Source organism: Corvus brachyrhynchos, unplaced genomic scaffold (genome assembly GCF_000691975.1).
Source record: "Corvus brachyrhynchos isolate BGI_N302 unplaced genomic scaffold, ASM69197v1 scaffold229, whole genome shotgun sequence".
Classification (NCBI taxonomy): domain Eukaryota; kingdom Metazoa; phylum Chordata; class Aves; order Passeriformes; family Corvidae; genus Corvus; species Corvus brachyrhynchos.
Window position 1 is genome coordinate 5,466,795 of NW_008240042.1, and position 26,184 is coordinate 5,492,978.

At 42.8% G+C, this 26,184-nt stretch overlaps 1 protein-coding gene across 23 annotated transcripts in view; it reads left to right on the top strand.

Annotated features, from left to right (window-relative positions):
* Window positions 1–26,184, top strand: part of ADGRL3 (adhesion G protein-coupled receptor L3) — a 495,252-nt gene that overhangs the window by 269,931 nt on the left and 199,137 nt on the right. For all 23 annotated transcript variants that reach the window (XM_017744223.1, XM_017744226.1, XM_017744204.1 and 20 more), the window contains one exon: window positions 15,111–15,220. In XM_017744223.1, coding sequence (XP_017599712.1) covers window positions 15,111–15,220 — 110 coding nt within the window. The remainder of the gene's footprint in view (window positions 1–15,110; window positions 15,221–26,184) is intronic.

Here is a 26,184-nt window from a genome sequence, read left to right on the forward strand (position 1 = left end):
GTGGCTGATAACTGTGGTTATTTGTTGGAATGCCTCCTTCCAGGTTTTTCGGTCCTGAACCAGAATTTTGGCAGGGGGAGTCAACAGGAGATGATTTGCTTGGAAATAATGTGCTGCCTAGGCAGAGCAGTTGCTGATGTCATGGGTGCTCTGATTAGCTGGGCAGGGACTGACATAGTCACACTGAACTTTAAGAAGGTCTTTGGGAACTGGTCCATGTTTTTCCCCTTGTCTGATGATGCAGAGTGAATGCTTCATCTGAAGTGGTATGTTTTCCCTGGCACGCCTATACCGGTTTTAGCTGAGCCATCCGTGATTCCCCCTGTGGCTTTAATTACGGAGCTGCCTCTAGTTGTCATCTCTCTTTACACCTTCTACTTACACCACACAGGGACTTAAAGGCTTGTATATGCATAGTAACGGTTCCAGGAGATGAAATGCTGCTGTATAAATAAAGCATTCATCACACCTGCAAGGGAGGTTTGAATAAAATCCCACATAGTTTTACTGCATGAGCAATGAAAGATCAGAAATGACAAATGGGTTGACAAATGGTGTGCAGTGCATAAATAGCATTATTTATTTGCTCAGTCGTGTCGGAGTGAGTGAGATGAGGCTTGCCTGTGTTTTGAGAGAGTTGCCAGAGCATTTGTAAAGGCAGAGGCTGCAGGATCAAGCCCCAGCCCCTGGCACTAGCAGGTGGGTAGCCATTAGCTGGAAAACCAAGCACCTTTTTTCCCAGGCTGCATGGTTGCAGGGAGTGACACTTCGGATGAGACTGGTTGGGACAGAGGAAATTTCCTAGCTGGTCAATATTTTATGGTTTGCCTGTTCACACTGAACTTTCTCAGCCCTGTCTATATGTCTGTACTGGCTAATTCATTACAATGGCTATTGGCTATTTATATGTGCCACTTCAAAAAGCCTGGAGTAAGATAAAGTCTGTCAAAAGCACAGATGAGGAAAACCCTCATCTTCTCAACATTTGGATGCAAATTGGCTTTCAATAGATGCCCTGAGAAAAAGGAGGAAGAATTTGGATGCCACCTGTATCTTAAAAGGCAATTCTTGTTTACACTAACAAAGAGGATTAAATGCTGTCTCTCACCTATTCTTTTACTGCATTCAGGATTAGAAGTAATGAATATATGGAGAGTTCCGTTGACCCCGAAGGTGAGTTGAGTTGTCCTCACTCCAACTGCTCACTCTCCAGCACGTGAGATCTGTTCTCCACTGCCCCTTGTTACAGCCAGGCTGCAGTATGGACTACCAAAGTACTGCAGGATTTTAAGTCACCATTCAGAAAAAAAGTAGAGCCCCTTGCAAAGAGAAGAGGCTTGGACTTCACCATCGTAAGGGTACTCTGGTACAGGCTGGGAACTAAGCCTTTACAGCCATCCAAGGAATCAAATCCAGTTCTTTCAGATCCACAGAACAAACTCTGTGGTAGTGAATTGCTGCCGAGAGCAGGGATGAAGTAGCTGCAAGCATCATCAGACCAGTATGCTTGGCACTAATGGTTCTGACGGCATGCAGGCTTCAGAGCTTCTTGTGATTTCAAAGTCTGGGCAGTGTTATGGCATTATTAGCAGCTACTTGCTGTGAGGTGCTGAGCTGATGCAGGGGCCCTGGTGTCACATGGCTGGGGGAATTGCTTCTTGGTGCGTGGCTGTCACCTCTGTACCCATGCCTTTGTGTCCTGGAAAGAAAAGGGAGCTTTATAAATATAAATGTCAGTAGGGCACATGTGGAATTGGATGTGTCAAAACATCCAGTAGCAACTTCAGGGTCACAAGCATCCAGCAGAGAGTTCAGTAGGGCCAAAAGCCAGTTGGCATGTTACCCTTGGCTGGGAAACACAGCGTGAGTCGGTGTGTTCAGAAGTCATTTTCTGGTCATGGTGCCAGTGCTGAAAAGCTGCTCAAGCCATGGCCTCTGCTCAGCAAGGGACACTTTTTGGGTTTTCGCCCTCACTAGGGAGAAATTTTCCCATTACCTCACCAAAGTTTGTCTGAGCATCCACAGTCAGTTCAGTGAAAGTCCAGAGAGTCTGGACAGCTGGTAAGTGTTTTTGTCTGGCTCCTTGCAGTTCAAGTGCTTGCTTTCATTGCTTGTACAAAGCTGGGGACAGATTTTTCTCCTCAAAACTGGATCTTTTGGTAAGTCAGAGCAGAGGAGCTGTTTGTTTGAGGGCAGGAGGAGGGCAAGACGAGCATATTAAGGAGAGGGTGGTTCGGATGTAGCATGTGGCTGATAATCCTGTAGAGAAGTTACATCCGCAGTTACAGTGGATGAGTGTGGGTCACGTTGTATGGCATGGTCCTTCTACCAATCTTTTCCAATCTTTTCAAACCTTAATATTCAAGGCAGACTTTGGGTGGATGGTTTGGGGGAGTCTTTCTGGTGGCATGAACTGCTGGTGAAACTCTTTACGTATTTTCTTAGTAGCCTTGACTGTGCACTCCTGCTGTCCAGCTCAGACCCTGTTAATGGTCTCTGATGCCTGTAAAGGACTGTTCACCCTCTGAATTTCCTAGGATGTGGATCATGCCTGTGGGCAGCTATAAGGCCAGCAGCATGTCTGGGTTTGTTTGTTTTTGTTTTTTTTTCCAGGAACAGGTTGTTTTTTCACTTGTTGCAGTAAAGTGAATAGTTGATGCCTTCCTCCTGGCAGTGCTGAAGTCCTCATGACTTAGCCCATGATGTCGTTGGGAATAGACCATGTTGCTCAGGTGTGCAGTAGGTCTCCTAAGATAACAGGGTTGGTATCAGAGGCTGTGCTCCTCTCCACCCTGGTGATAGGTGTCAGAGAGAGCTAAGGGCACCCCAAGGAGCGTTAATGCATGAAAATATCCTTCATCTTCTTATCTTTCAAATGCAGGGAGGAGGAATGTGATAGTGGGAGCTGTGCTTTCTTGGGAAACCCCACTGACAAATCTGAGGGCTTTGCATGGCAGAAACAGTGCAGCTCCCTGTCATAAAATGGAGAATTTTATTTGCTTTTATTAAGTAACAGAAGCTTAATTAAGTTTCTCCTGAATGTAATAAAACAATACAGCTGAATGTAGGTCAGTCCCAAGTAATTGTTTCACTGCTTTAGCAGCTGTTTAACTAATGCTCGAGTGTTAAATAGGAATGCTGATATTTTATTTCCTTTTTTTTTTCTCTCTGTTTTAGAAGGGGCTAAGTGGTCTCTTTCTCAGGGGACTGTGAGGTTAGCCTTGGCCCTTTGAACCTAATTAATCAATGGCGAGGCTCTTCCAGGGCTGGCTGTGGAATGCTCTTTAATTGCTCACTTGTGCAGTCATTTGTTTTGTTTAACCTTCGAGGGATTAAACTCGGTTATAAAGGTCCTTGCTTCTGTTGTAGAACAACTCCAGCCATGCAACAGTAGGCTCTCCACTTGATTCCCAAGCCCCCCGGGGATGCAGCAGGGAGAACAGGAGGGACAGCTCTCCCTGCTCCCCTTTCCACTCTGCTTGGACACACTGGCATTTTTGTGGGTCCCCCCATCACTGCCAGTGAGCTTGCCAGGGTGTGCTCTTGGCAAAGGGAGGATCATTAGCTGTTAATATAACCCAAAAATTCTCCAGATATCTCCCTCGTTTTCTTTCATTAGATGTGAAACTTTAGAGACAGAAACTTTAATGATTTTCTGTGTGTGTGTGTAATCCTGTATGCTCCGCTGGGACCCCTCTGGCATCCCCTGTCTCAGAACAGCTGTCAAGCAGCTCAGATGCTTTCCCAAACTGCCACTCTCCAAAAATATTTCCTTCTCTTCTCAAGTATGGAATTTCGCCCTTGAGTCAGAGAGTCTGTCCAAGGCAATGGTGGGTTTCAGTGACAAAGTTAAAGCTGCCCAAAACATTAGGGCCAGAATAAAATCTTTTAAACCAGCTGGGGTGGTGACCAGGGCTGTGAATTTCCAGCTACAGTGAGATTCTGCTTTCTCTTTCAGCCCCAGTGAATTGTTTTGAGACATTGTGTTTCTTGTAATGCTTGCCATTAACATTCAAAAGAAAGCTAGATCATTTTAACATGTTTCAAAAAGGGATGTTAAAATTTATCTTCCTTTTTATTAGATCCACTGCAGCAAGGCACCCAGTGGCTTTAGAAATGTAAGTAATGAAAAGCAGAGAACAAATGTTAACTATAGAAATGATTTATGGAGACATCTGATGAATTTATCCTGCATCTTTACCCTTTCATCCATCTCCCTGGACTTCAGCTAGTATGTCTGAGCAGCATCAGTCACATATTTTAAAGCTGGCTTGCCAGAGACATGCTCCATGCTCTGGAATGTGGATTTCCCAGTTTTTGCCCCACCTAAGGCTCCCATACAATCCTGTGCAGGCTTTTTTTTTTCCCCTCTTCTTTTTTTTTTTCTCCCAACAGAACTTTCTGGGTTGGATTACCAAAGTAGGCACTCTGTGACACAGCCTGCTGCCTGAAAAATGCTTAATAGGTGTCAGCTTCAGCTGCTCCTCATGAGAATTGAGGAGTCCCAGGCCGTGCTCGAACAGCTGGGCCTTTTTGTAGCTCCTCTAGGAAGAACTGAGCTCTTTGGAAAAATCCAGCCCTGGTGGGAGGCAGAGGCTTTCTGGAAAACTTGGCCTTTGAGTTTAGCTTCCTCAAAGGAAGCTGTCTTACGTACAGTGAGTTTAATTCTTTAATTCTCAGGCGGGCTCTGTGTTATGAAATAGTGAATCCTCTACTAACAAAGTATTTTCCACATCGTCACAAAGAAGACTTGAGGTTTTGCAGAAGCCCTGTTCCTCTGTTCCTACCAGCTGTTGTTGTGCAGATGTTCAGAGGCCCTTTTCCTATCAGACTTTGTTTCAAAGGAGTTTTTTTGGCCAAATCTCTGTTTTTAAAACATATGTTTTAAAGGCGGATAAGGTATGTAATGATCAAGTAGTGTCCCTTTCGGGATGGTGACCAGATAGGGTGAAGTGGGAGAAGAGCTGGTGGGCATATATAGCTGATAAGAGATAGATAGATGGATGGATGGATGTGCTGAGAACTGCCCTGGGGAAGGACAAGTGTGGAAGGAACGCGGGAATGAGAAGGTAGAGGTGTGTGATCAGACTTGCCCCAGTTCAGTGCTTTCTCACAGTGTGAGAAACCCTCTCTGGAGCTGCTGGACTAAAGTTTTAAAAATGCTTCCTTCCATCCCTTCCTGTGTTGCTGCATGCAGACACAAAATGTTCAGTGCCATGTTTAGACATTTTGAGCAACTTCACAATGGCGTTTTCAATACATTTGATATTTGGCTTTTTTTTTTTCCCCCCTTACCATTTACTTCTGAATATGCTTTGGTTGGGCAATGCAAAGCTGGGAAGCGTATAAAGGTTTTGTGACACTGTGATTTCTCTGGAGCTTAGAATCAAAGTGCAGACTGCCTTTATTCAAGCTTTGGGCTGAAGATCAAAGAGGCAGCATTGGTTGTGTTGGAATAAAATGAAAAAAGAAATCACTTTTGAATATTGAATAACATACTTAGTTCATTTCAGGATTATTTTTTGAGAAAATTTGGGTTGTTTCTGATTATTATTTGTGTTGCTTTAATGCCTGAGGCACAGAGAGGGCCAAGTCTCCTTTGCACGAGGTGCTATACCAAATCAGGGGCCGTGAACAGATGCTGTATTAATAGCACACGATGTGGCAGGCTGTTTGAGGCTGTGTGTTTGCTCACTAATACTATCTTTTTGTCTGAACTGCTTTAGCCACAGTGCTAAAGTCACAACCTGTCACATGTTGATCCTGTGTGTCATTCGGTCAGGAAGCTTAGTGTATGCTGGTGCCTCCTTCCCTCCCCCCCACCAAGAGGCTGAGGGCCAATTGCCACCTTAACTAAAATCAGAGATGTTGCTCTGGGTGCCTTTGGATCACTCTTTAGTTCATCAGCGAGTTGCCCAGCCTCGACCTGTGCTGTTTGGACGTGTTCATTTTTGTTTCATTCAGTTATTATGTCAAATTTGAGATGGAGTGCAGTACAAATTATTTTGGCCCCAAACCTTTCTTTAACCCTGTTTGCAGAGGTGAAAGGCTAATACGTTAAACCTGCCAGCCCATGCATACAGATTACTTTGGCCCCTTTAGAGATAATATTCTCTGATTTCAGTTTTATCTTTTGCAGGAACTGTTGAGTGGCTGGGATGGGGGCACTGGGTGGTGACAGTAAATGGCAGCAGTAACGTGACAATTAGCGAAGGGGCATGCAGTGGAAGTAATGACAGATTTTCCTTTGAAAACAGGGTGGAATATTTATTTATGATTTTTTTGTTAATATATTTAAAATGTTTCTTAATGTTCACGTTCAGATTTGCTTCCTGCTCAGCCAGTTCTGAGCAGCAGGCTTGTACCTCACGGTGCTACAGGGCTGCAGCACCTTGGTGCCAGGCAGAGCATCGCTCCCTGTGCTGCAGGCTCAGTGTACAGGCAGGTTATGGTAGACTGAGGGTCTGAACACACTTCAGAGCTGTTGTAGAGAAAATAGCCCATTGCAACTGGCTCTGGCTATCCCAGCTCTGGGTAGCTGTGCCAAAGAAGAAAAAATGGGCTTTAACTCACATTGACTTGTGTTAAAATGGCAGTGGAGACAAAGTAATGTGGAGTGCCAGCTGAAATTCAGCCCAGATCTCCTTTAGCCTTTAATTTGACCTCCTAGCCCAAATTAAAAACCAGATTGTTTTCTGTTCACAGTTATTTTAAGTAGTGTTAAGTCTGCCTAAACCAATGAGCCTTTTATTGGTTGGTTTGTTTTAGGTGTTTGCTCTCCTCTCCAGATACCTTGACAGTGTTTCGTAAAGTGGTTTTTTATTAGGCTGCTACAGAAGTTTATGGAGTTGGAAGAGCTAGAGTACCTGTAAAAGGGCAGATGTAGTTCTTTAAAAGATGAGCTTTACAGTCCTAAGGCCTGGCTGGTGTGGTGTTTAGCCCTGAGGACCATCCAGTAGTGTTAGCCTACATTGCAAACCTGGCCTTGCTTGTGCTCTCAGCTCCCTGCAGCTGGAGCAACACCATGACTGCTTGAGATGTGCTCAGTGCAGATCTGTTTTCCACGCTGACCCAAAATTTTTGTCCAAATATACCCAATGGCTCAGGCAGGTTATAGTTCTGTTGTTCTTTCTCTGAGGACGAGAGTCTCTTTTACCAGGGTTGTGTTCAGGTTTCCTGTAGCTGCAGGGGTGCTGTACCCTGGCACGTTGGCACAAGGCTCTTGGCAGGTTCACCTGTTGCCCTGCACATTGATTGCCTTTGGGGATTTCACCTCCTCTCCTCACTGTGACAATTGCAAAGAGATGGTGGAAAAGAAATCCAAGGAAACTATAAAATATAAGAGACATTACATGACGAAGTACAGAGGAAAAAGCTTTTGTTGCTTGGGGGAACTCTTGTTTGGAGGTTGATGATGAATCACATCATCCCCACTGGCAGGTCCTGCCCTAGACCTCAGATTACTGGCCTGGGGAGTCCCTTGCAGTTGAGCCATGTCCAGGGGTGCCCCAAATTTCTATTAAAACTCTTACATCTTGTGAATTTGCTGTTAAATGCCTCTTGTTAAATTTTAAGGGCCTTATCAATGAGTTGAAACAGTACAATTACTTTTTTTGGTTTTTCTGCGTAAAACCGGTGTTTGATTTATTTCCAGGACCTGTTTTCCTTCTTGCTCCCAGGCTCTCCATAACATATCAAGGTAGTCCCTTTGGTGACCTTTACAGTTCATATTCGGTTTGGCTCTGCAAGATTTTTCTGGTGTTTTGCTGGCTGGGGTTCTGGGGTGGTTTTGGTGGCTTGTTTTTCTTCAATTTTCCTATGTTCGATATAAAATAACAACAACGGGAATGGAATAGGTTGGAGCTATAGAGAGAGGACTCTTTTTCCCATCAAACTTTGTAAGATTTTACAATAATCATAGCAGTTTAAATGTATCTCGTTGGCATATCTGCACAGAGGCACTCGGTGAGGCTGCAATTAGAGTGCTCTGCCTCATCTTGTATTAGTTTGATCACATAAGAAGCAGCCTATCTGACAGCTCTAGCACCTGGATAATTAAAACCCGTCAATAAAACAACAAAATGCACTGTGTAGTGGGACTCGTCTGTGCTAGCATTAAACACCGCAGATAATTATATCGCAGCAGAGGTTGGAAAGCCAGCCTCTCAGTGCTCTGAAAGATCAATAAAAAGGCCCATTCATAATGAAAAAAAATGCTAGAGAAACTGGATTTTCATCTCCCTGTCATTACATCCTTTGCTTTTAAGGTTTTGCAGAGGCAGAAAAAGATTCTGTTGAGGAATTCTTTGTTTCTGGAAGCTAAACAGGTGGAGAATTTAGCTTTGCTTTTGTGCAGCATATTACTAAAAGCAAATGTGCTGAACCAAAGTCTTTTCTTGGGGCTTACAGTTCTATTCTCCCCCCTTCACCCTCCACTGCCTCCCTTCTCTGCTTGCTTTCTATTGTTTTCCTTTCCCTCTTATTTGCAACCCATCACGTGAACTCCACTTTTGAGTGAAATTTCTCTTTGCTTCCTATTTACTTTCTCCAGGGCATTATTTTTTTTTATTTTTTTTTCTCTTGGCTCTTCCTAAAGGGTTGGTTTGGAAATATCATATATTGACAGGGGAGAGCACACTCCTGGCTGACTTATTTGCTGTGACAGCCTCTTTCTTAAAGCACTCATCCAGAGAGGAGATTTTTGTGTTCCAGGGAAGGAAAAGGATGTCTTGCAGCGTTGCCATGAAGGATAATGAATTAAGTCTGTCTGTTACTGTAAAACCATTAGAAAAGCATAATAGACCTTGAGAAAGAGGCTTAGATATTGATGTCTTGGCTATATTAGCGTGCCTGGGCACATGATGGCTGCCTTGTCTTTGCAGAAAAAAATGAAGTCCATGTAAAGTAGGTGTTTCAGCTGAGGGCAGTGAGAAAGAGTGCCTTGTTTTTCTGGCACCCGGTGCTCATCGTCACAGGTGAGTGGTTTGGTTGGCACATGTGGGCATTGAGAATCCCTTGCTGGAAGCTGCTGTAGGTGGAGGGTAGCACCAGCTATGAGCAGGGTGTGTTAGCAGAGCATGGGCCAGCTATGGCAGCTCAGTACGTGCTGCACAAATCTAAGTTCATGGATGTGAATTTTTCCAATCTTCAGGGCATTTAAGATCCTACTTTGGACCCTGACAGTCTGTGGATTCAGAGGAGGCAGGTGGCTTCCCCATTTGTAGTAGTTTCCACTGTGCCCTGTTCACAGGAGCTTCTGGTGTTGCAGAAGTTGTTGCTTCACCTGTGAAGGATAAGGAGAAGGAGGGTGTGTTGGGATGAAATGAGTGTTTGAGCCTCTAGGCTTGTTGTGGAGCTGTGCATGGATTCTGGTTTCTCTTCTCCTGATGTCCCTAGAACGACAGGTGCCAGCCTCCGTGGTTTGGGCACCTGTTTTTATTGTCTGGGCCAAATGGTCCCCTCCTAGATGGGGAGCTGGAGGGCTTGCTGGTATTGCACCTGTGATGATTAATGCTGAAAGGTTTTTTGTTTGGGATTGATCTTTTATTTTGTGCTGCCTTTGCATTTTCATTCTGGCAAACATATTGCCCCAGACATGTCTAGGCTGATGTTGTTGACATGTCTATGCTATTAAAGTTTCTGGAAAGGCCTAAAATAAACTGCCAAGCTATTATTTTTTTCCTTTCTCTGTCTCTTGCTAAATATATTAACAATGTAAGCATTGAAAAAAAAAAAAGATATCATAGCAGGAATAAGCAGCTGTTTATGTCTAAATTATTACTGCTTCGCTATCACAAGATGACCTTGTCACTTAAAAATCATAAAAATATTTCCAGGGAGAAGATATTTCCAGGGAGAAGAAATGGAAGTTTGCTGAAGGGAAATGAAGTTTTGGTGTTGTTTTAAGTTAAAGTCTGAACAGAGAGTTGTAAGCAGAGCTGAGCCCTGCAGCTGATCCTGAACTCAAATCTTTCCTTCAGTCCCACTGCTATAAATGCAAAACAAAAGCCATGTGAAATATTATTCCTGTTTCACATTTAAACTCCTGAAAGTCGTTTTCCACTGGAACTGGGAGAAGTTCTGTAAAAATAATCCATGTTTTCTGTTACAGTGTATTTTTTACACTGGATTGACACCTTGCTTCTAGGTTAAATACTTTTCCACATATCCAAGTGGAAAGACAAAATGGGGGTCTAAACAAGTAGGAAAAAATGCAGCTGGAAAGAATGCATAGGGACCACCACCTTTTTTTTCTTTCTTTCCTTCTTTCCTTCTTTCCTTCTTTCCTTCTTTCCTTCTTTCCTTCTTTCCTTCTTTCCTTCTTTCCTTCTTTCCTTCTTTCCTTCTTTCCTTCCGAATTCCTAATTCCTTCCTTCCTTCCTTCCTTCCTTCCTTCCTTCCTTCCTTCCTTCCTTCCTTCCTTCCTTCCGAATTCCTTCCTTTTTCCAGACAAACTCCTGGTGCAGGGATGGACACATTCAGTGACATCCTGGAGAAGGGAGCTGGGATGAGGCCCTGTTCAGAATGGGAAGGATGTTGGGAAGGGAGAACGGATGTGTTCAAACACACGGGCTGGGATTCCTCTCACCTCACCAAGCACAGCAAAACGAGGCATGTGCTCACTTCAACTCTCTCTGTGGTCCATGCAGAAGCAGGTTCCTTCCAGAAGGCCTTCCTTCCCTTTGTCCTGTCCCAAAGGGTGTCCATGATGGATGGGATCTTCCTTCTTCCTTTCCTTCTTCCTTTCCTTCTTCCTTTCCTTCTTCCTTTCCTTCTTCCTTTCCTTCTTCCTTTCCTTTTTCCTTTCCTTCTTCCTTTCCTTCTTCCTTTCCTTCTTCCTTTCTTTCTTTCATCTTGAGACTGCAACAATTTACACTTCTCCCAGTAGGGCGATTTTTCCTCTCTAAAACATAGATGTGAATAACATGAACTTATGTTTATGAGATGATGGATGCTTAAAGGCTGCCAAGCACCTTGGACTGACTTTTAGGAGGGTTTGGACTATTCTCTTTTCCTGAACATATAGGAACATGAAGGAATCGGTGTCTCAGGTCAGGCTGAAAATGCTGATCTTGGGTTATGCTTTGGTTTCTGGTCTCTTGGTTGGTCTTAGTGAGCTGTGTGGACACTCTTGGTTCAGGGAAAGTGTCCACAAATCCCAGCAGCAATCATGGAGGTGGCCCAAGACATGCAGAGGGTCTTTGAGAAGCAGTGTCTTTGCTCATGTGCTTTGCACTTCCGGGCATAACAGGGAGAGGGGAATGCTGGCAGGTAGAAATAAGGGCTGCAAAATGAAACAAACCAACACACAGACACAAGAAAAAAGATGGCTATAAATTTCTTGTCAGATTTCATGATAAATGGCAACAAGGTGAACTAAAACCACTTGAGGGGCTACTTTAATTCTCCTATGTCTTCAGAACATTTGCCTTTAAAATGCTGGACAAGCTAATAAAATGGAAGCTGTTTTTTTAATCACATAAAATTGTCTATCTGGTCCCCTAAATTCCCAGATTCCTCCCACGGTGCTCTTGTTTGCTTGGCATCAGAGCATATGGAGAATGAGGAAATAGCCCAAGAGGCCAGGGGGTTGCCTAGGAAAGTTGAAGCATGAGGGCAGTGCGGGGGAAGGAGACGGTGTTTTCTTTGAAGGAGCTGATGAAGAATCAGTGCTAGAAATAAGAGGTGCTTGTGTAAAGGCAGTAATAAGAGATCTAGATGGGTGTGAAAAAGGTGACTGTAGTTTTCTGGGGTACAGTTGTGCTAAAGCCAGCAATGCAAGCAGTTCCTGCACTATTGGAGAGGAATCCAGCGGGATGCAGAGCTGCTGTTCCTACTGTATAGCTAAGGGAGCTGGGTGGTGTTTCTGTGATTGCCCAGTAGAGCAGACAGATTCATACTCAAGCTGGTGCACTGCTGGTTCTCCCAGCAAATTGTACTTCCAGTAGTTAGCAAAGATCTTCCTTCAAGAAAAGAGTAAAAAATTAAATGGAAAAAAAAATGAGGGGGAGGGGAGTGGGGTGGGCAATGGCAGACAGGACATGACAGAAAAAAAACCAAAAAATAAAATAAAAAAGGATCCTTACTGCATTTACTGGCAAGGTGAGTACCCAGCACTGCGAGTGGGGTGGGCAATGGCAGACAGGACATGGCAGAAAAAAACCCAAAAAATAAAATAAAAAAGGATCCTTGCTGCATTTACTGGCAAGGTGAGTACCCAGCACTGAGCCTCAAAACTTGCAGGAGTTTGAAGCAAGTATTACCAAGACCTGGGTGCCAAGAAATCCCAAGATTCCATGTAAAATCTGTGATTTACAAGGAAGAGCTCATGGCCTGGTTTGCTGGCAATGGAGTATGGCATGAATAAATTATGATTTTTCTCCCTGTCATTTTCAAGGCTACAGATTCATCATCTTTTACACATCTCCTTTCCTGTGTCACTTCTTGCATGTCACTTGGTGTCACCTGGGCCTTTAATCTGTCTGGAAAGAAATATGACAAAACTGAAGGGACCAAGAAGCTGTTGTGGAAGGGATTAAATATATGAGCAAAAGCAGAGCAACCAGAGCTTTAATGATGAGTGTTTTTTACCTCTTTCTCTCCTTAAAATTTGCATAGCCTGATGTCTGACAGTAATAGTTCATTGAACAGGCATTAGGTTTTTTCCTATGGTTTTTTGTGTAATTTGCCCTCATCCCTTAAGTGTGCTGGAAAGAGAAACCTGCATGTTTCACCCTGGGATAATAAAAGGAAGCTCAAAATGCCAAGTACCAGACACAGTTTGGCTGCCCATAGGAAAGGAGTGTGAAAAAGAGAGGAGGTTGAGTTCTTCTGGTTTTCATGTTGGCATTTTTTTGGTTGGTTAGTTGGTTTTGTTTGTTTGGTTGGTTTTTTTTTGGTTTTGTTTTTTTTTAATATGAACCCTTTTTTAGTTAATTTTGTGAGGTACTGACACCACATAGTATTTGAGATTTTATTTGGGAGTTTTTCATTAGGTTTTCTGTGTTTCTTCCTCAAGTTGGCACTGGTAATTTGATCTCACCTTCTTTGCAAGTTTCTGTGTTTGGTAGGCTTTGCCATCCCCCATTCCAGAAATGTGTAGGGGAAGCTTCAAGATGTCCTAGAGTTGGGTGAAAAGATTTTGCATTTCTGTGCATCCCGAATTCCCCTTTCAGCCCCTTGTATCATGATGCTTTTAGTCTCTTCGGTGATACTGCAGAAGACAGCATGCATTTGAGGAGGTTAAAACTGGTGTTCACAGACAACTTTCTAGGTTGTTTTCACTTCTGGTTTTTGTGTCCAGGTTCTTGCATTAAAAAAAGGCCCACAAGGGAAATGCTTGATCATTCAAAGCAAACGCTTTCATCACAGATGAACCCTAAATGTGTTTGTTCCTCCTCCCACCTCCAATTCCTCATAATTGTGGATCTTTACTCATGATTTTGGCAGGTATCTTTCATCCATTGCTGTTATTCCATGTAATGTGGCCAGTTCTGTCCCTTCAGCCAGGAAGACTATTGATTAGACCAGTGAGATTGCTTTTTGAAAGGCACATTTAGCCCAGTAAAGGATTTTTGTTGAAAGTGAAATTTTGGATGATGTTCAAAGCCTCTCCTGGAAAACTGCCCGCTGGCATGGTCCAAGCTACCTGTGATATCCCAGCATGGGTGAGGACAGTTATCTTTTTTGTTAAGAAAATAATTTTTACTATGTGTATAATAAAACCTAGTCACTTGCTGTGATAACTGTTGTCTTTCAGCTAGAAAACACGAGAATTTCCCAGCCCTCTGGATTATCTGGTATCCAGCAAAACAGCCTGATGAGCAAGCATATCAGCTCTTAGTAATCTTTCCATAAAATTAAAGAAATTATGGAGCTTAAGGCAGTCGCTAATGAATCAATTTTAATTTATAGGCTCAAATAAAATCCACATTAAGGCTGACAAACTGTAGCCTCAGGTAAACACGAAGCATTTCCACTGCAGACCTAAATGAATTCTGTGCTGGATGTCACAGCTTCTGCCAGAAATCAGGAGGGTCAGGGCTCCTGTTTCACATCAGAGGAGGCAGAATCCTAAAGGAAGTAAATGCCATGGTCTAGCCCTTAGGAGGTCTCTTTATGGCATGCAAAAGCAGAAAAATCAAAGACTAATTACATTTCTCTCTCTTTTTTTCTTTAAGCAAACAAAGAAGTGGAGGACTTTTCTCTGTAGAATCACTGTTTGCTAAATGCTTTTGCATCACCAAATTACATTCAAATTGTACATTAGGGGTGGTTGTCCCATGAAATCAGAGGCAAATGTGGGTTTCTACACATGCACGAGTCAATCAGTCACCCATGGACCTGTATATGTGCCTCAGGAAGAGCATCTTGCAGGACCCAATCTCTCTGTGTGTGCTCTTAACCTGAAAGAAGCTTGCTGCAGCAGGCAGGTTCACTTCCTTCTGTGTTTCTTCTTCACAGAGAACAGTGCTTGCTTTTTTGGAAAAAGTACCTCATTTCAGGAGATACATCCATGCCAGGCAGAATGATGGAATAAAACTTAGCCATTTGTGCTTAATGCATGGGTGTTGTCTTGTGAATGGTCAGACTGGGAAGTTTCCCTAGCAGGTCTTGCATGAAAAACATTATTTTGGTTTTTAGACAGCTTATTTGGTGATTGTCCCCCCCTCTTCCCCCACTCAAGTGTTGCTGTTTTAGTCTTTGCTTTGGCTTAAGCAGTATTATACAAGGTAACTGGTTTTGTGGGAACACTTAATAAAAAGTGTTATAAAACATAAAATGATCTTTTTTTGCCACTGTTGTTTATGGCAGCTGGTGAGGGGCTGGGCATACCCTACAGTTGTTGGTTTAGTCCTTGCATTTTGTTTGGTGAGGATGCTGGCATTAAATATCTCCTGGAGGGGGAGGTGCCACCATGCCTCTTCTCTTTCGGTTATAAGCTGATGAAGATGTTTGCCATCAGCCTCTGCATGCTCACTGCTGAGCTGCCCCAGCTGATGATGAAGTCCTGGCTCCTGCACCTTTTTCATACTGGAGGGGCCACTCAGCTTCTTGACCTGTCCTTCTGTCTGGTCTGTTCTCTGACTCTCATCTTTATTGCTTTCCAGATGCAGTAATCGGACCCAGTGTGCAGTTGTTGCTGGCCCTGATGTGTTTCCAGACCCGTGCCCTGGGACGTACAAGTACCTGGAAGTGCAGTACGAGTGTGTCCCTTACAGTATGTATCTTCATATATTTGCACTTGTTTTTTTCAGTAGAGATTTGTTGTGGAGATTCAGCCAGCCTTGAGCTTGTCTCTTTGTTGCTCAAGGGAGAGTAAAGCAGATCACGTGCATCATACGAGACTGAGCTGATAAGATATGAAAAATGGTTCTCTGTGCCAAGTTTGTGCCTAGGTTAAGGATATCCTAATAATGCCCTGTGTTGTACAGCATAACAGTGACATATCACCTGTTGGAAAACACTTGGGAAACCCCATTAGAGAAAGCAGACGAGAGGAGTGAAGCATTTTTGGTAGCTTACAGCTTCTCTTTACAGAGGTTTATGCTTGTAATCATACAGCAGTGTGCTTTGACTGACCTATGTCCATGTAATTGTGGCATTTGATAAGTGCCTTCAATACAGTACTGTATCACCAAGGAGGTAGGAAGCTATTGTTTTGGGTAATTTGATGTTTGATGGTAGAAAAATACTAATTAATAAGCTTCCGAAGTTGTGAAGGGAAATTACAGGCAAGCCATTTAGAGTAAATTTTTGAGGGTAGAAAGCCAGTCATCTGAGATGACAGCAATATGTGCCAAACGGGAAATTCAGAGCTACAAAACGTTAAGTGTACCTCAGAATTTGTTTTCTGTAGCAACCAAATTTGTTACCTGCAGTTAAGGCCCTACTGCCAAAAAGGGCGTACCTGGAAAAGGAAATAACAATGATGATACGAGGAGTGCACTTTTTATTAGCAGTTGTAGAGAGCTGAGTGGTGAATAACAGCGCCATTTCCAGGTTTTCTGTTTGAGCAGGCCAAAGCTTCTAGCACAGCTCTCAAAATAATAAAGCAGGTGCTGGAATGGATGCTTTCAACCTGTAGTGTTGTATTGAGAGAGCAGCAGGAGGTGTCAATTTGCTCAAACCCAGAGTGTGGCTCAAGGACTAAGACCATCTTCTCTGTTGCCTCAAGCATGGGCTGCAGAAGAGCAGATGTGGCTGAGCAGTGACAGGCACCCTGTCCAGAGGGAAAGTGAGAGCTTACAGCCCCTGCGGTGGTCCCCAGCCCTCATGCAGGAGTCGGCCACCTGCCGGCTGCCACAGCCTGGAAAGACTGGGTGGTGTTTGGCTTTTGTGAAATTCCAAGACCGCCTCTCTGCTGAGGGACTGGGATACTCTGCTGACAGGGGGCTCAATGTGTCCATATTTGGTTTTTCTAAACAAAAATGTGAAGCTTCTAGATGCAGTGATGGAATACTTTTTATGGGTTGAGCTATTAAACCTACGGAAAGATTGACATCAGGGCTAAGGGTCCTCCCTATCAAGAAGAATATTGTCCAAATTATAGTTTGGAGCTGTTCCACTCTAAATGAGGCCTTTCATTTCAGAAGCAACGCTGTGCAGGGAAAGGGTTAGGGAAGATTGGTTTCAACCTATCACAGCAGGATGTATTTCCTTGTGATTTATGATTTGCATGAGGGTGTGCTGTTGCCTCCAGAGCCTGGGCTGGTAAAGCAATAGTCATTACTTGGTACCCCTCCACAGCCTTTGTTGAACATAAAACAAAGAGGAACAGTGGTGCCTTGTGAGAAAGGTATTGCCTGTCAGTATTACACCCTGAGGTGTTAATTGGCCCTGTGTACAAGATGTAGAATAACTCTTGTGAGAGGTTGCTCGGTACCAAACATACAGTAGGGATTGGGTATTTTTTAATGATCTGAATGCAGGGAGGAAAAGGATGACAACTGACACACTGCCTTTGCAATTAAGTTAGGAGCTTTGATGGCTGTTTCTCTGTTTCTTTATGAATCAAATATAGTGCCTCTGCAAGTAGAGTTAGGGGGGGAAGACAAAGGGCGAACACATGATGAAATAGGATCCAGTCTCCTGAGGTGGTTGTTGTGTGTTACCTAGGAAATTTTGGGTCAAATCTTCATGTGTTGTTATTCAGTGTAGCACCAGTGAAATTAGTTGTGTTCTGGCAAACCATGTCCCTTCATCTGCAGACATGGAGTGGGAAACCTAGAGCTTCATTTTATTCTTCTCCTACCTCAGTCTCTGCCTGGCTTTGTTACTGCCTCTATTTCTTCCCTCAGAATGGTCAGTTAAACTTTGTAGGTATTCCCCACCTGGGCCCCATGAGTGCCCCATAAGTGAAAGCCATCCAAGCGATGGGGAGGGTGTCAGCTCTGGGCAAATAGGTCAGCAAAGGCAGGGCTGGACTAAAGCTATGCCTGGTGGATGAAATCTGTTCCTCCTTTTATGCTCTATTATTATCAGAGGTCAGTTCTTGTCACTGAACCCACATGCCTCAGCCCTTGTGCACCCAGCCTCAGGTGAGTGGTGGTGTCTACCATATGGCCATCTCCTAAAGGAACACCTCGGCTGCATAATAGAGGGATTAATATTTCAGCAGGCAGTTGTACTTGTGTGCAATTCCAGCTTGCCTTTGTCTGGTTGGATGGGTTACTCCTTACAGTTTCAAATTATTCTTTATGGACAGAGAGTGGGTTTACCCAAGTGTTGGCTGAGCAGCAGAAGGGAGGGTGTGTGCATCTCAAGAGGAGGGAGTTTGGGAGTCATCTTTAACAGATGTTGTTAAGACTGACCTTAGGCACTTGTGCTCAGTATAATGCTAGTGTATATGCTCCCCCAAAAGAAAAATATGGAAGATTTAAAACTCCATTCGTTAGTCTGCTTCTCTTGAGATTTTATTATTTATTTATTAACTCTTCCACTGCTAGCTCATATAATTTTCAACAGGGAAGTATCCCCCTTTCCTCTCAGATGGGGGAAATCCAAACCTCCTCTAACTTCAGTAGTTCATATATTGTAAAATGTCCTTTACATTACCCCACACACCGCATTCCTCTGTGTTCGCTAGAGATACCCCTGACAAGGAGAGTTTTATGAGGCTGCAGTTACTCTCAACACATGGACAAGATGAGAGATGATTATGCAGTCCTCTTCTCATGTTCCTGATCCTGTAGTCGCTTTATGTGGTAGCAGCAGCCTTCTACTAGAATGGACAGTCATTCCAGGACATCTGGACTTTTTAGGTTGCCCTCTGACGATGAAAAGCAAGAGAAAAGCAGGTGATATCAGCAGGTAAAAAGATAGCAGGCCTAATTTGTCAGGCTTCAGTGGCATCAGTTGTTGTATTTTTCTGGTATCAGAAAAAATCATCCAAATAATTTTGTCTTTCTCAAAGCAGGCCTTAGCACGTGGCATGTATTTCTCTCACACCTCCTTTAGGTACTGCCCCTTTTCTTCTGAAATACTTAAATTACTACTCCTGTCTTCTTAAATTGAATTTGCTTTTAATAATTACTGACCAAGAGAGCCTGTCCACAGTTTTCAATTGAATACGTACTACACAAACCTGCAGTCTGCCATTGCCACAGCTGTGGACACCTCTCATTGTGGAGAGGTGGCTCAAACTGCGTTAAGCTGTTTTGTGCTGTGTGTGAGTATGAGAAACCTGACATGGTGAGGGTCCCCTTGATCCAGTACTCTGTTGTTTCCTACTGCATTCCTTCCCTCTCCCCTTCTCCCTTTACAGAGCAGAGTTAAATGGATAATGGGAACAGCAACGGTGGAGGTGGTTTTGTAAAGCTAGGTCAACACTCTCATTGCAGAAACACTTCACTATCATCTTCTGGTGCTTGTACAATCCTGTTGTCATGGTGCCAGTACATCTAGGAGTGTAATTTTTCTTATTTCACCTTTATAATGTACTAAGGGTCTTCCAGTTTTACTCCTGAGCCAGTGCAGAAACCAGATGAGTGGTTTATCCAAAGCTGTACGTAGGACCATTGGCCAGCAAGGGAGCCCAGTTTTGCAGGAGCAGTGGTGCTGGGAGAGCTGCTGAGCTAGTTGGCATTGTAATCAGACAGATTTTCTAGCAATAACATGATAAACCCAAGCCAACACTTTGGTTTTGCTAACGCTAATACTGCCTCTGTATGTACGTGACACTTTACAGCTCAAACCATTCCGTGTTTTAGTAGTTCTGCAGGTATTTCTGAGAAGGAGGAACAAAGTGAACAACCCAGTGGAGGCTCTATTTTCTCTCTTGAGCACATGTGCTCCATGGAACATGGCAGTAGCACTGCCCTTCATGGGTGGCACTCCAGATCAGAAGAGGGGGTGATTCCAACATGTGAGCAGCTATCGCCCGCTGGCTTTGCCTGAAATTTAGGGATTGGCTGCATTTAGTTTTATTTGGGTTTTGAAAATGGTGTGAGTTGAAAGCACCAGAGGTATTTTGGAATGCTTTTTTCTGTTCTTTTCCCTGTAGAGACAACCTTTACAGGCTCCCGAGGATCCAGCACACTGTTGAAAAGAGGATTTAGGTATCTGAGTCAGATTTACCTTGAGTCTTTCCTGAGCTCCCAGTTCCCTTAGGTTCTAGGTTTTGGAGGTCACAGAATTACTTGTGCATTGTTGTCCTTCAGAAGCAGTCTGTTTTTCAAATAGGAAATTGGAAAATTTAAGCTATAGGATAGGGCAAAGTGGATTCAAAAAGGACAAGCCCGTTGCTGCATTGATGGAAAGGATGGCAGCAGCAGGAGGGTGCCTCAGGCATGGCGTATCCCACTGTGATGATAACTTGCCTCACACCCAGGCCACAAGTCTTCCATCAGCTTTTAATATTGGGGAAATGTGTTGAAGGGGATGTTCCTTGCAACGGAAGAATGCTCATGGCTTCCAGGGAAGGATGAATTGTCCTTTCTTTCCCTTCTGGGTAAACGGCCTGATATTGTGAAGGCACCATGTATCTCTGGTGCTGGCAGAGAATTTTCTTCTTTAATACTAACAAGAGGAAAGGGGAAAAAAAACCAAACCCACCAGAGCATGTTTCATTTTTTCTTTTCTTAGGACTTCTTTTCTTTTTAAACATGGAATCTGAAATCACATTTCCCAGTTGCGGTAGTGATGGAAGGAAAGGTCACAGCCTTGCTAGAAATATTCTTTTTATTGCTGATAGAGGAGTAGATGGGCTCACATATCAATAAAAGTGAGGGATGGTAAGTGTGATGTGGGAACAGAATTCAATAAAGTTTTATTGTATCACAAGTGGACTGAAGTGCATTTAAAAACATTAAATGAAGGCACACAATATCTGCTCTGCTGGACCTTAGGGCCGGTGAATAGACAGATAATTGAATAATGACATTTTTAAGAGAATACAAGCACTAGAAAGCAAACTGATATTTCATTGCTTTAAGATTGCTAAAAAAAAGGTAAAGAGAGGGGAGAAGATGGGACAAAATTGCAATCTGAAAACAATTTAATGAGACCACTTTTCCCAAGAATACAGTTTTTAATTATTTCTGGAGTGCTGTAAGACCATTATGTGGCCTCTAGGCTTTCCCTCTGTGTTTTCTTGCCGCCTTCTTCAGCGGTTGAGAAGTGGTGTTTGCCCACTGAGAGCAGTGCTGTGTTTTGTTAAACAAATGGACTTGCGGCTTTTCTGCTTTTCTTTTGCCCTGGGTTTTTATGTTTGCTTTGTTTTTGTTTTTTCCCAAGAGAATTTGGTCCCCCGAGGCCCAGCAGGGAGAATGGCAAACGTTCCCCAGGGATTAAGCTTGACTGTTGGCATTTTGGCCAGTAATGAGCAAATTCCCTCCTGAAGCCAGGCCTCCTTTGTTTTATTTAGTTAAATATATTATTTGTGTGCACGGGCTGGGAAGAATAAGTAGAACCAAAGAAAAAACAAACAAAAAAACCCCCAAACCATAAACTCAACAGCAGACCTAACTATTCATTATGATTATTTCTGAGCAAAGAATCTTTGTCTCCTGCTGACAAATTGCCTTTCTTCCAATGCATACAATTTCTTGGGCACTGCAGTCAAAAAAGCCTCTTTTTTGTATTCACTAAAATTCCCAGCTTTGCTTGCTGGTTTTTTGGTTTGTTTTTTTAATCCACAGAGGCAGAAATAAAGAATGTATTGCTTCCCTTATCAGTCTTCTTTTACTGTGTGTTTGTGGGGAGAGTGCACCTACACAACAGGCCGTTGGAAAGCACTCTTAGTTAAAATAACCTGATATTATGGGCCTTTGCAAACCTGCAGGCTGACCTATCTGCACAGTTGGTGTGCACAATGTTCAAGAAAGGGGAGGAAATCCTAGAGCTTCCTAGAGGGAAATAAAGGTATATCAAAACTTGAAGTAGCCTGATACGAAGGGAAATGAACATTTTTGTAAGGCACAGTGAAATAAATAGCAACATGGTTAGTTTTTGAATATGAGATGAGTTTGGCTTAAAATAAGGAAATTAGGTGGTTTCCAGTGTGTTGGTAATGCATACTGGAACAGTGTGGATTTTCTTGTGGGGAGAAGGTAGATAAATGTGAGGTAATCTCCATAGTAGGAAGGCCATCACTACCTGCTGCCTCTCTAATTTCCAGCATGCTTCTATGAAAAGCCAGCTCCTGCTGGCTCCTGTCATCTCTGTCCTTTCCTCCAGGGCATGGGACACTTCATCACATCTTCCACCTGAGCCACCTGAGCGTTTGTGTGAAAAGTAATTTTTTTTTTCTTGCTCTCTTAGTGTTTAGCTGATTACCCGCGTTTGTGTGAAACGTTTTTCTTGCTCTCTTAGTGTTTAGCTGATTACCTCCTGAACCAGTTCACCACTCCCTAGTCCCAGGCTTAAAGTATTGAAATGCCTCCATGCACTGATGCATTCTGTCTTTACTACATGCATTGGTTCTGGAAATCTCCATGAACAACAGGTTTTGCTCCCATATGTCTTGGGAGTTGCACAAGCTGTCTTTATCAGAAAAGTCACCACAGGGTTGTGCTCAACTCTGTTAGATCTGCGATGCTGCAGTGGAGTTGGAGTGTGTTGCAGCCTGGGCAACCTGTGAACTTCTCAGATGATCATGGGATGTTTGACTGCACATTTATCGATACTTTTATTATATTTTTAAGCTCATAGAGCTGGGACAAGTTTGGGAGTTTTTTTGAAAGAATATGAAAAGGTTTCTGTGGTAGAGCACAAGACGCAAAATTGTCATCTCTCCCCACCATCACTTCAGTCAGAAAATTTGCAGTGTGGAGACCCAGACTTTAAATAAGTCAAAGAACGTAGTGTAGGTCTATTATGTGTTTCTCACATAGGCTGTTTTTCTTGATATAGAGCCCTGTCAGTTCTCCTGAGGGCCTCTATAATTGGTTTATTATGGAAGTGGAAGGTGGAAAACTGTGATGCGTAGTGTAAGTTATTTTATGAAGATTATGAATATGAGGGGGTAACTTAATTCCTTGTGTGACTTCTATGCACTATTTATTCCTTTCCAATCCTGACCCACAGCAGCTGAATTTTTAGTGAGAAACTGTATGGGTTTGGTTTGAGTCTACTCATTTAAACTAAAAGGTGCTTAAAATCTTTCACTCTGTTGCCTGACTACCTTCGGCCTTTGAGTATGAATCGAAGGTCATTGAATTGCAGAGAAACTTTCTTTCAGTGTCAGCAAACTTTGGGTCAGGTTCCTGGTAACCTGAGGATATCTGAAGTCATTAGTTTTTTCAAGAAATTCATCCTTGTCACACCCATTTCTAGCATAGTAAATAACTGATATTGTCTCAGCTAAAAAGGAAATTGTAACCAATACTGCACAGAAGGAAGAATGAAAATATGTTATATTCTTCAGTAAAGTCATAGGCTGCAGTCCTCCCACCTTGGCAGCTGATGGTTCCACATCTAAAGAGCAAGACATCTTTGTAGTGTCTGAAATAGAGTTGTCCTACCTTAATAAGGATGCTGACAAAACGTAGCAGCCTGACCCCTGCAAACGCTTTTCTGGAGCACCAATGGGAAGAAACCACCGGCTTTAGGTCATTTGTACCAAGCCATGTTTTTTTTTTCTGACATGAGACTTCTAGATATTTGCCACCAGTTTGCTGTCTAAACATGACCCCTCACTTCCCAGTTGTCTCTGAACAATTCTGTCATCGTTAAGAGGGATATATTCCTTCCCATCTTTAATAACCTATTGCTTAAATTGTGCTATTATGCCAAGTACCCTCTGGAGACGCTGATATGGATTTCATATGTTTTATAACAGATATTCATGGAAATAATATTTATATTTCTGGGGTTTATTCCTATTTTCCTTTAATTTCTCTTCCAAGAAGTATTGCAAAGGTTTCTTTCATTGGTGCAAGCAGTGTAAGGAGATTAAGACCATCCTTGCCAGGTGCTATTATAAATCCACAAAAGAAATGAAATACATTTATTGGGTTTTATTCTGGCCAATAGGGAGAACAGAGTATGTGTATCCAGTGGCTAAGTTGAGGATTGAAGTTCATTTCTTCTAGCGCATGAGGGAGGAGGAGGGAGGGGGGAAATTTGAGTATATTAAGGCAAATCCCTTTAGTGTGTGAAATACGAAAACACATCTTCCCAGATCTAAAAATACAACTTTTTTGAGTTTCTTTATATTAAAAGGGCTCCCAGGAAGAGCGCCAAATGCATCTGAATGTATTACTTCTTTCCCTCATTTCCTCCACTTTCCTTCTTAACAACATTTCCAGTCAACTTTTAACAATATAGGCCTGCAGGAAACCGCAGGAGTTGTATGTACCTCGAACCTCTGGCAAAGGAGACAAACATAGACTGCATAGCATTTGATTTTTGTTAGCTTCTGTTTCCAAGAGGAGTAAAATGGGAGGAATTGTGGAAGACTAAGGTAAAGGGGCCCTCCCCAGGGTATCCTTTTGAAAAACAGACAAAACACCAAACAAAATACTGCAACTTACTTCTAGAGGTTTCTTATCCAAAAATAGTCATGGCATGTCATTTACCTGGGCTAATTGCCAGCCTATGCAGAAATGTTCTTAAGGGTTTTTTGAGGTGTGTCTGACTTTTTTTTTTGAGGGGGGGATTGAGGGGGCGGGGAGTGGAATGACGACCAATTCGGATTAGGAAAGATTTATTCCAATTGATTTCACAGATGAATGTATTGCTGAGGGTCTAAACTAATCTCTTCCTCCAAAGACCTTTTTCCTTCCATGGGTAACTTAAAAATGTCTAATGTAGTTTTAAAAAATGCCTTAATCTCATTTATCTTTAATTTCTCTGTTCCGCTCTACAGGCCCACATAAAAAGATTTACAGTGGGTATTTATCCCTTCCAATATCAAAAGCAAATTCCCTTCCAGATCTCAATTTTCACTGATAATCCTCAGAGATGTATAATTTTAATTTACCTTGCAGATGACGTCTACCTGGTTTCTCTCTCTGCTTTTATGAAGGTATTATTCAGCTGCACCTCATTAACTCTGGTTTGTTTTATTTTTTTTCTTCTCTCTTGTGTGTGTTGAACGGTGTCTGTGAGTGAAACTATTGTCTTGTCCTTTGCTGGAGTACACATGGTGCAGCTGGGGCTGGCACGTCACCATGTAATCCAGCCGAGTCCTTTCTTTTTATCCCAGGAGAGGCAGCGTCGGGGCCTTGTCCTTTTTTTGCTTTAAAAATTAATAATTCACATTTTTCCATTTCATCTCTTAAAACGGCTTGCAGGACCACACAGATGCACACTCATGCACCTGAAAGCTTCCAAAACTTCAGATGTTCAGATCTGCAATATAATGGTTCTACTAAACAGAACAGGAACTATTGTGCTCTTGGGATTTTGAAAATGAGTCTATTATATTTAGGTGCCCTAATGAAAGCTGAGCTTCCCTGGAAATCTGCCTTTAATGTCCGTATAGGAAACACTCTGGCGTCATTCCACCTATGTTCCTATTTAAAGCAGCAAATCGTGCATTTAAGTGCTGTTCTGATGCAGCCCTAAAAGATGGTTCCATGTTTCTGCAGCAAAACTGAAGGGGTGTCAGGAATGTGAAGTCCATGGAGTAAATGCAGACTTGAGTTTGAATATTTGACTTTAAGAAGAAGAAAAATCCGGAAACAATATACAGATGGTGATGGAGATATTTTTTTATTAGTAAGACGTGGCTCAAAACATTGGAATTGTAAGATAAATGAGTTTCATAGTCTAGCCTCGTGTGGGAGAGCAGAATGGAGTGGCTAGTGACTCTCTTTGGTATGAAATTATACCGTGGCTCTACTGGTGGTCTTTTCCTTATCACAGATTGAAATTAGTCCTGCTTCGATATAATCCCATTTGTATCCTGCTGCTGCTTTGGGTATTTATACTCAGGTTTGGCAGTGCCTGAAACAGGAAAGACTGTTTCAGTCAGTAATCAGTATGGAGCTGAAGGTATCCAGGCATCAGCTACTAAAATGTAGCAGAGAAAAGATGGTCCTATCCCACAGGCACACCTGAGCCAGCTCTGATGCTGACCAGGGCATGAGATGCAGAGGCACAAGCTGTAGACCAGGGATAAATTTACCATGTGGATGTTTGTACAAGGCACAGTTGTACCCCTGGCTTCACTCGGGCTTTTCCCATTGGCACCACTGGGACACTCACAGCCAGGCATGTGCTTAAAGGTTTGATGGATGTCAGCTTGCGTGTTAGCATCTTATATATGGTGTATGCAACTAGAAGAAGCCTAATTTGGGGGGTCCTTTATGTGCTGAGTCTGGGGTTTTGGAGAAGGAACAAATAGGCCTTTGTCCATTTAAAGACTTACTCAGAAGAGCGAGCATGTGCCATGAACATTTCCAATGAAGTCAATAATTAAATATGTTCCAGATGACTCTGGTGTGGGAGGATATTAGTAATTACCATAAAGTGACAAATCTACATTCTGTGGCTGGTACTTTGAAAACAAAAAGTCAGTGTTTCAAATAGAATCCATTAAAAATATGACCTGATTCAATTGTCATGTTTAAGTTAAAATAATGTCTTAAGTTTTGGACCTTTTTTTCTGATTTTTTTTTTTTTAACAGTCTTAATAGAGGTGTAGTACTTGTTTTTCAGTACATGCCTTTGATGAGAGCCCGCTGAAACACTTGGGAGTTCTCTTGTTGAGTTGGAGGGAATTTGGATGCACAGAGT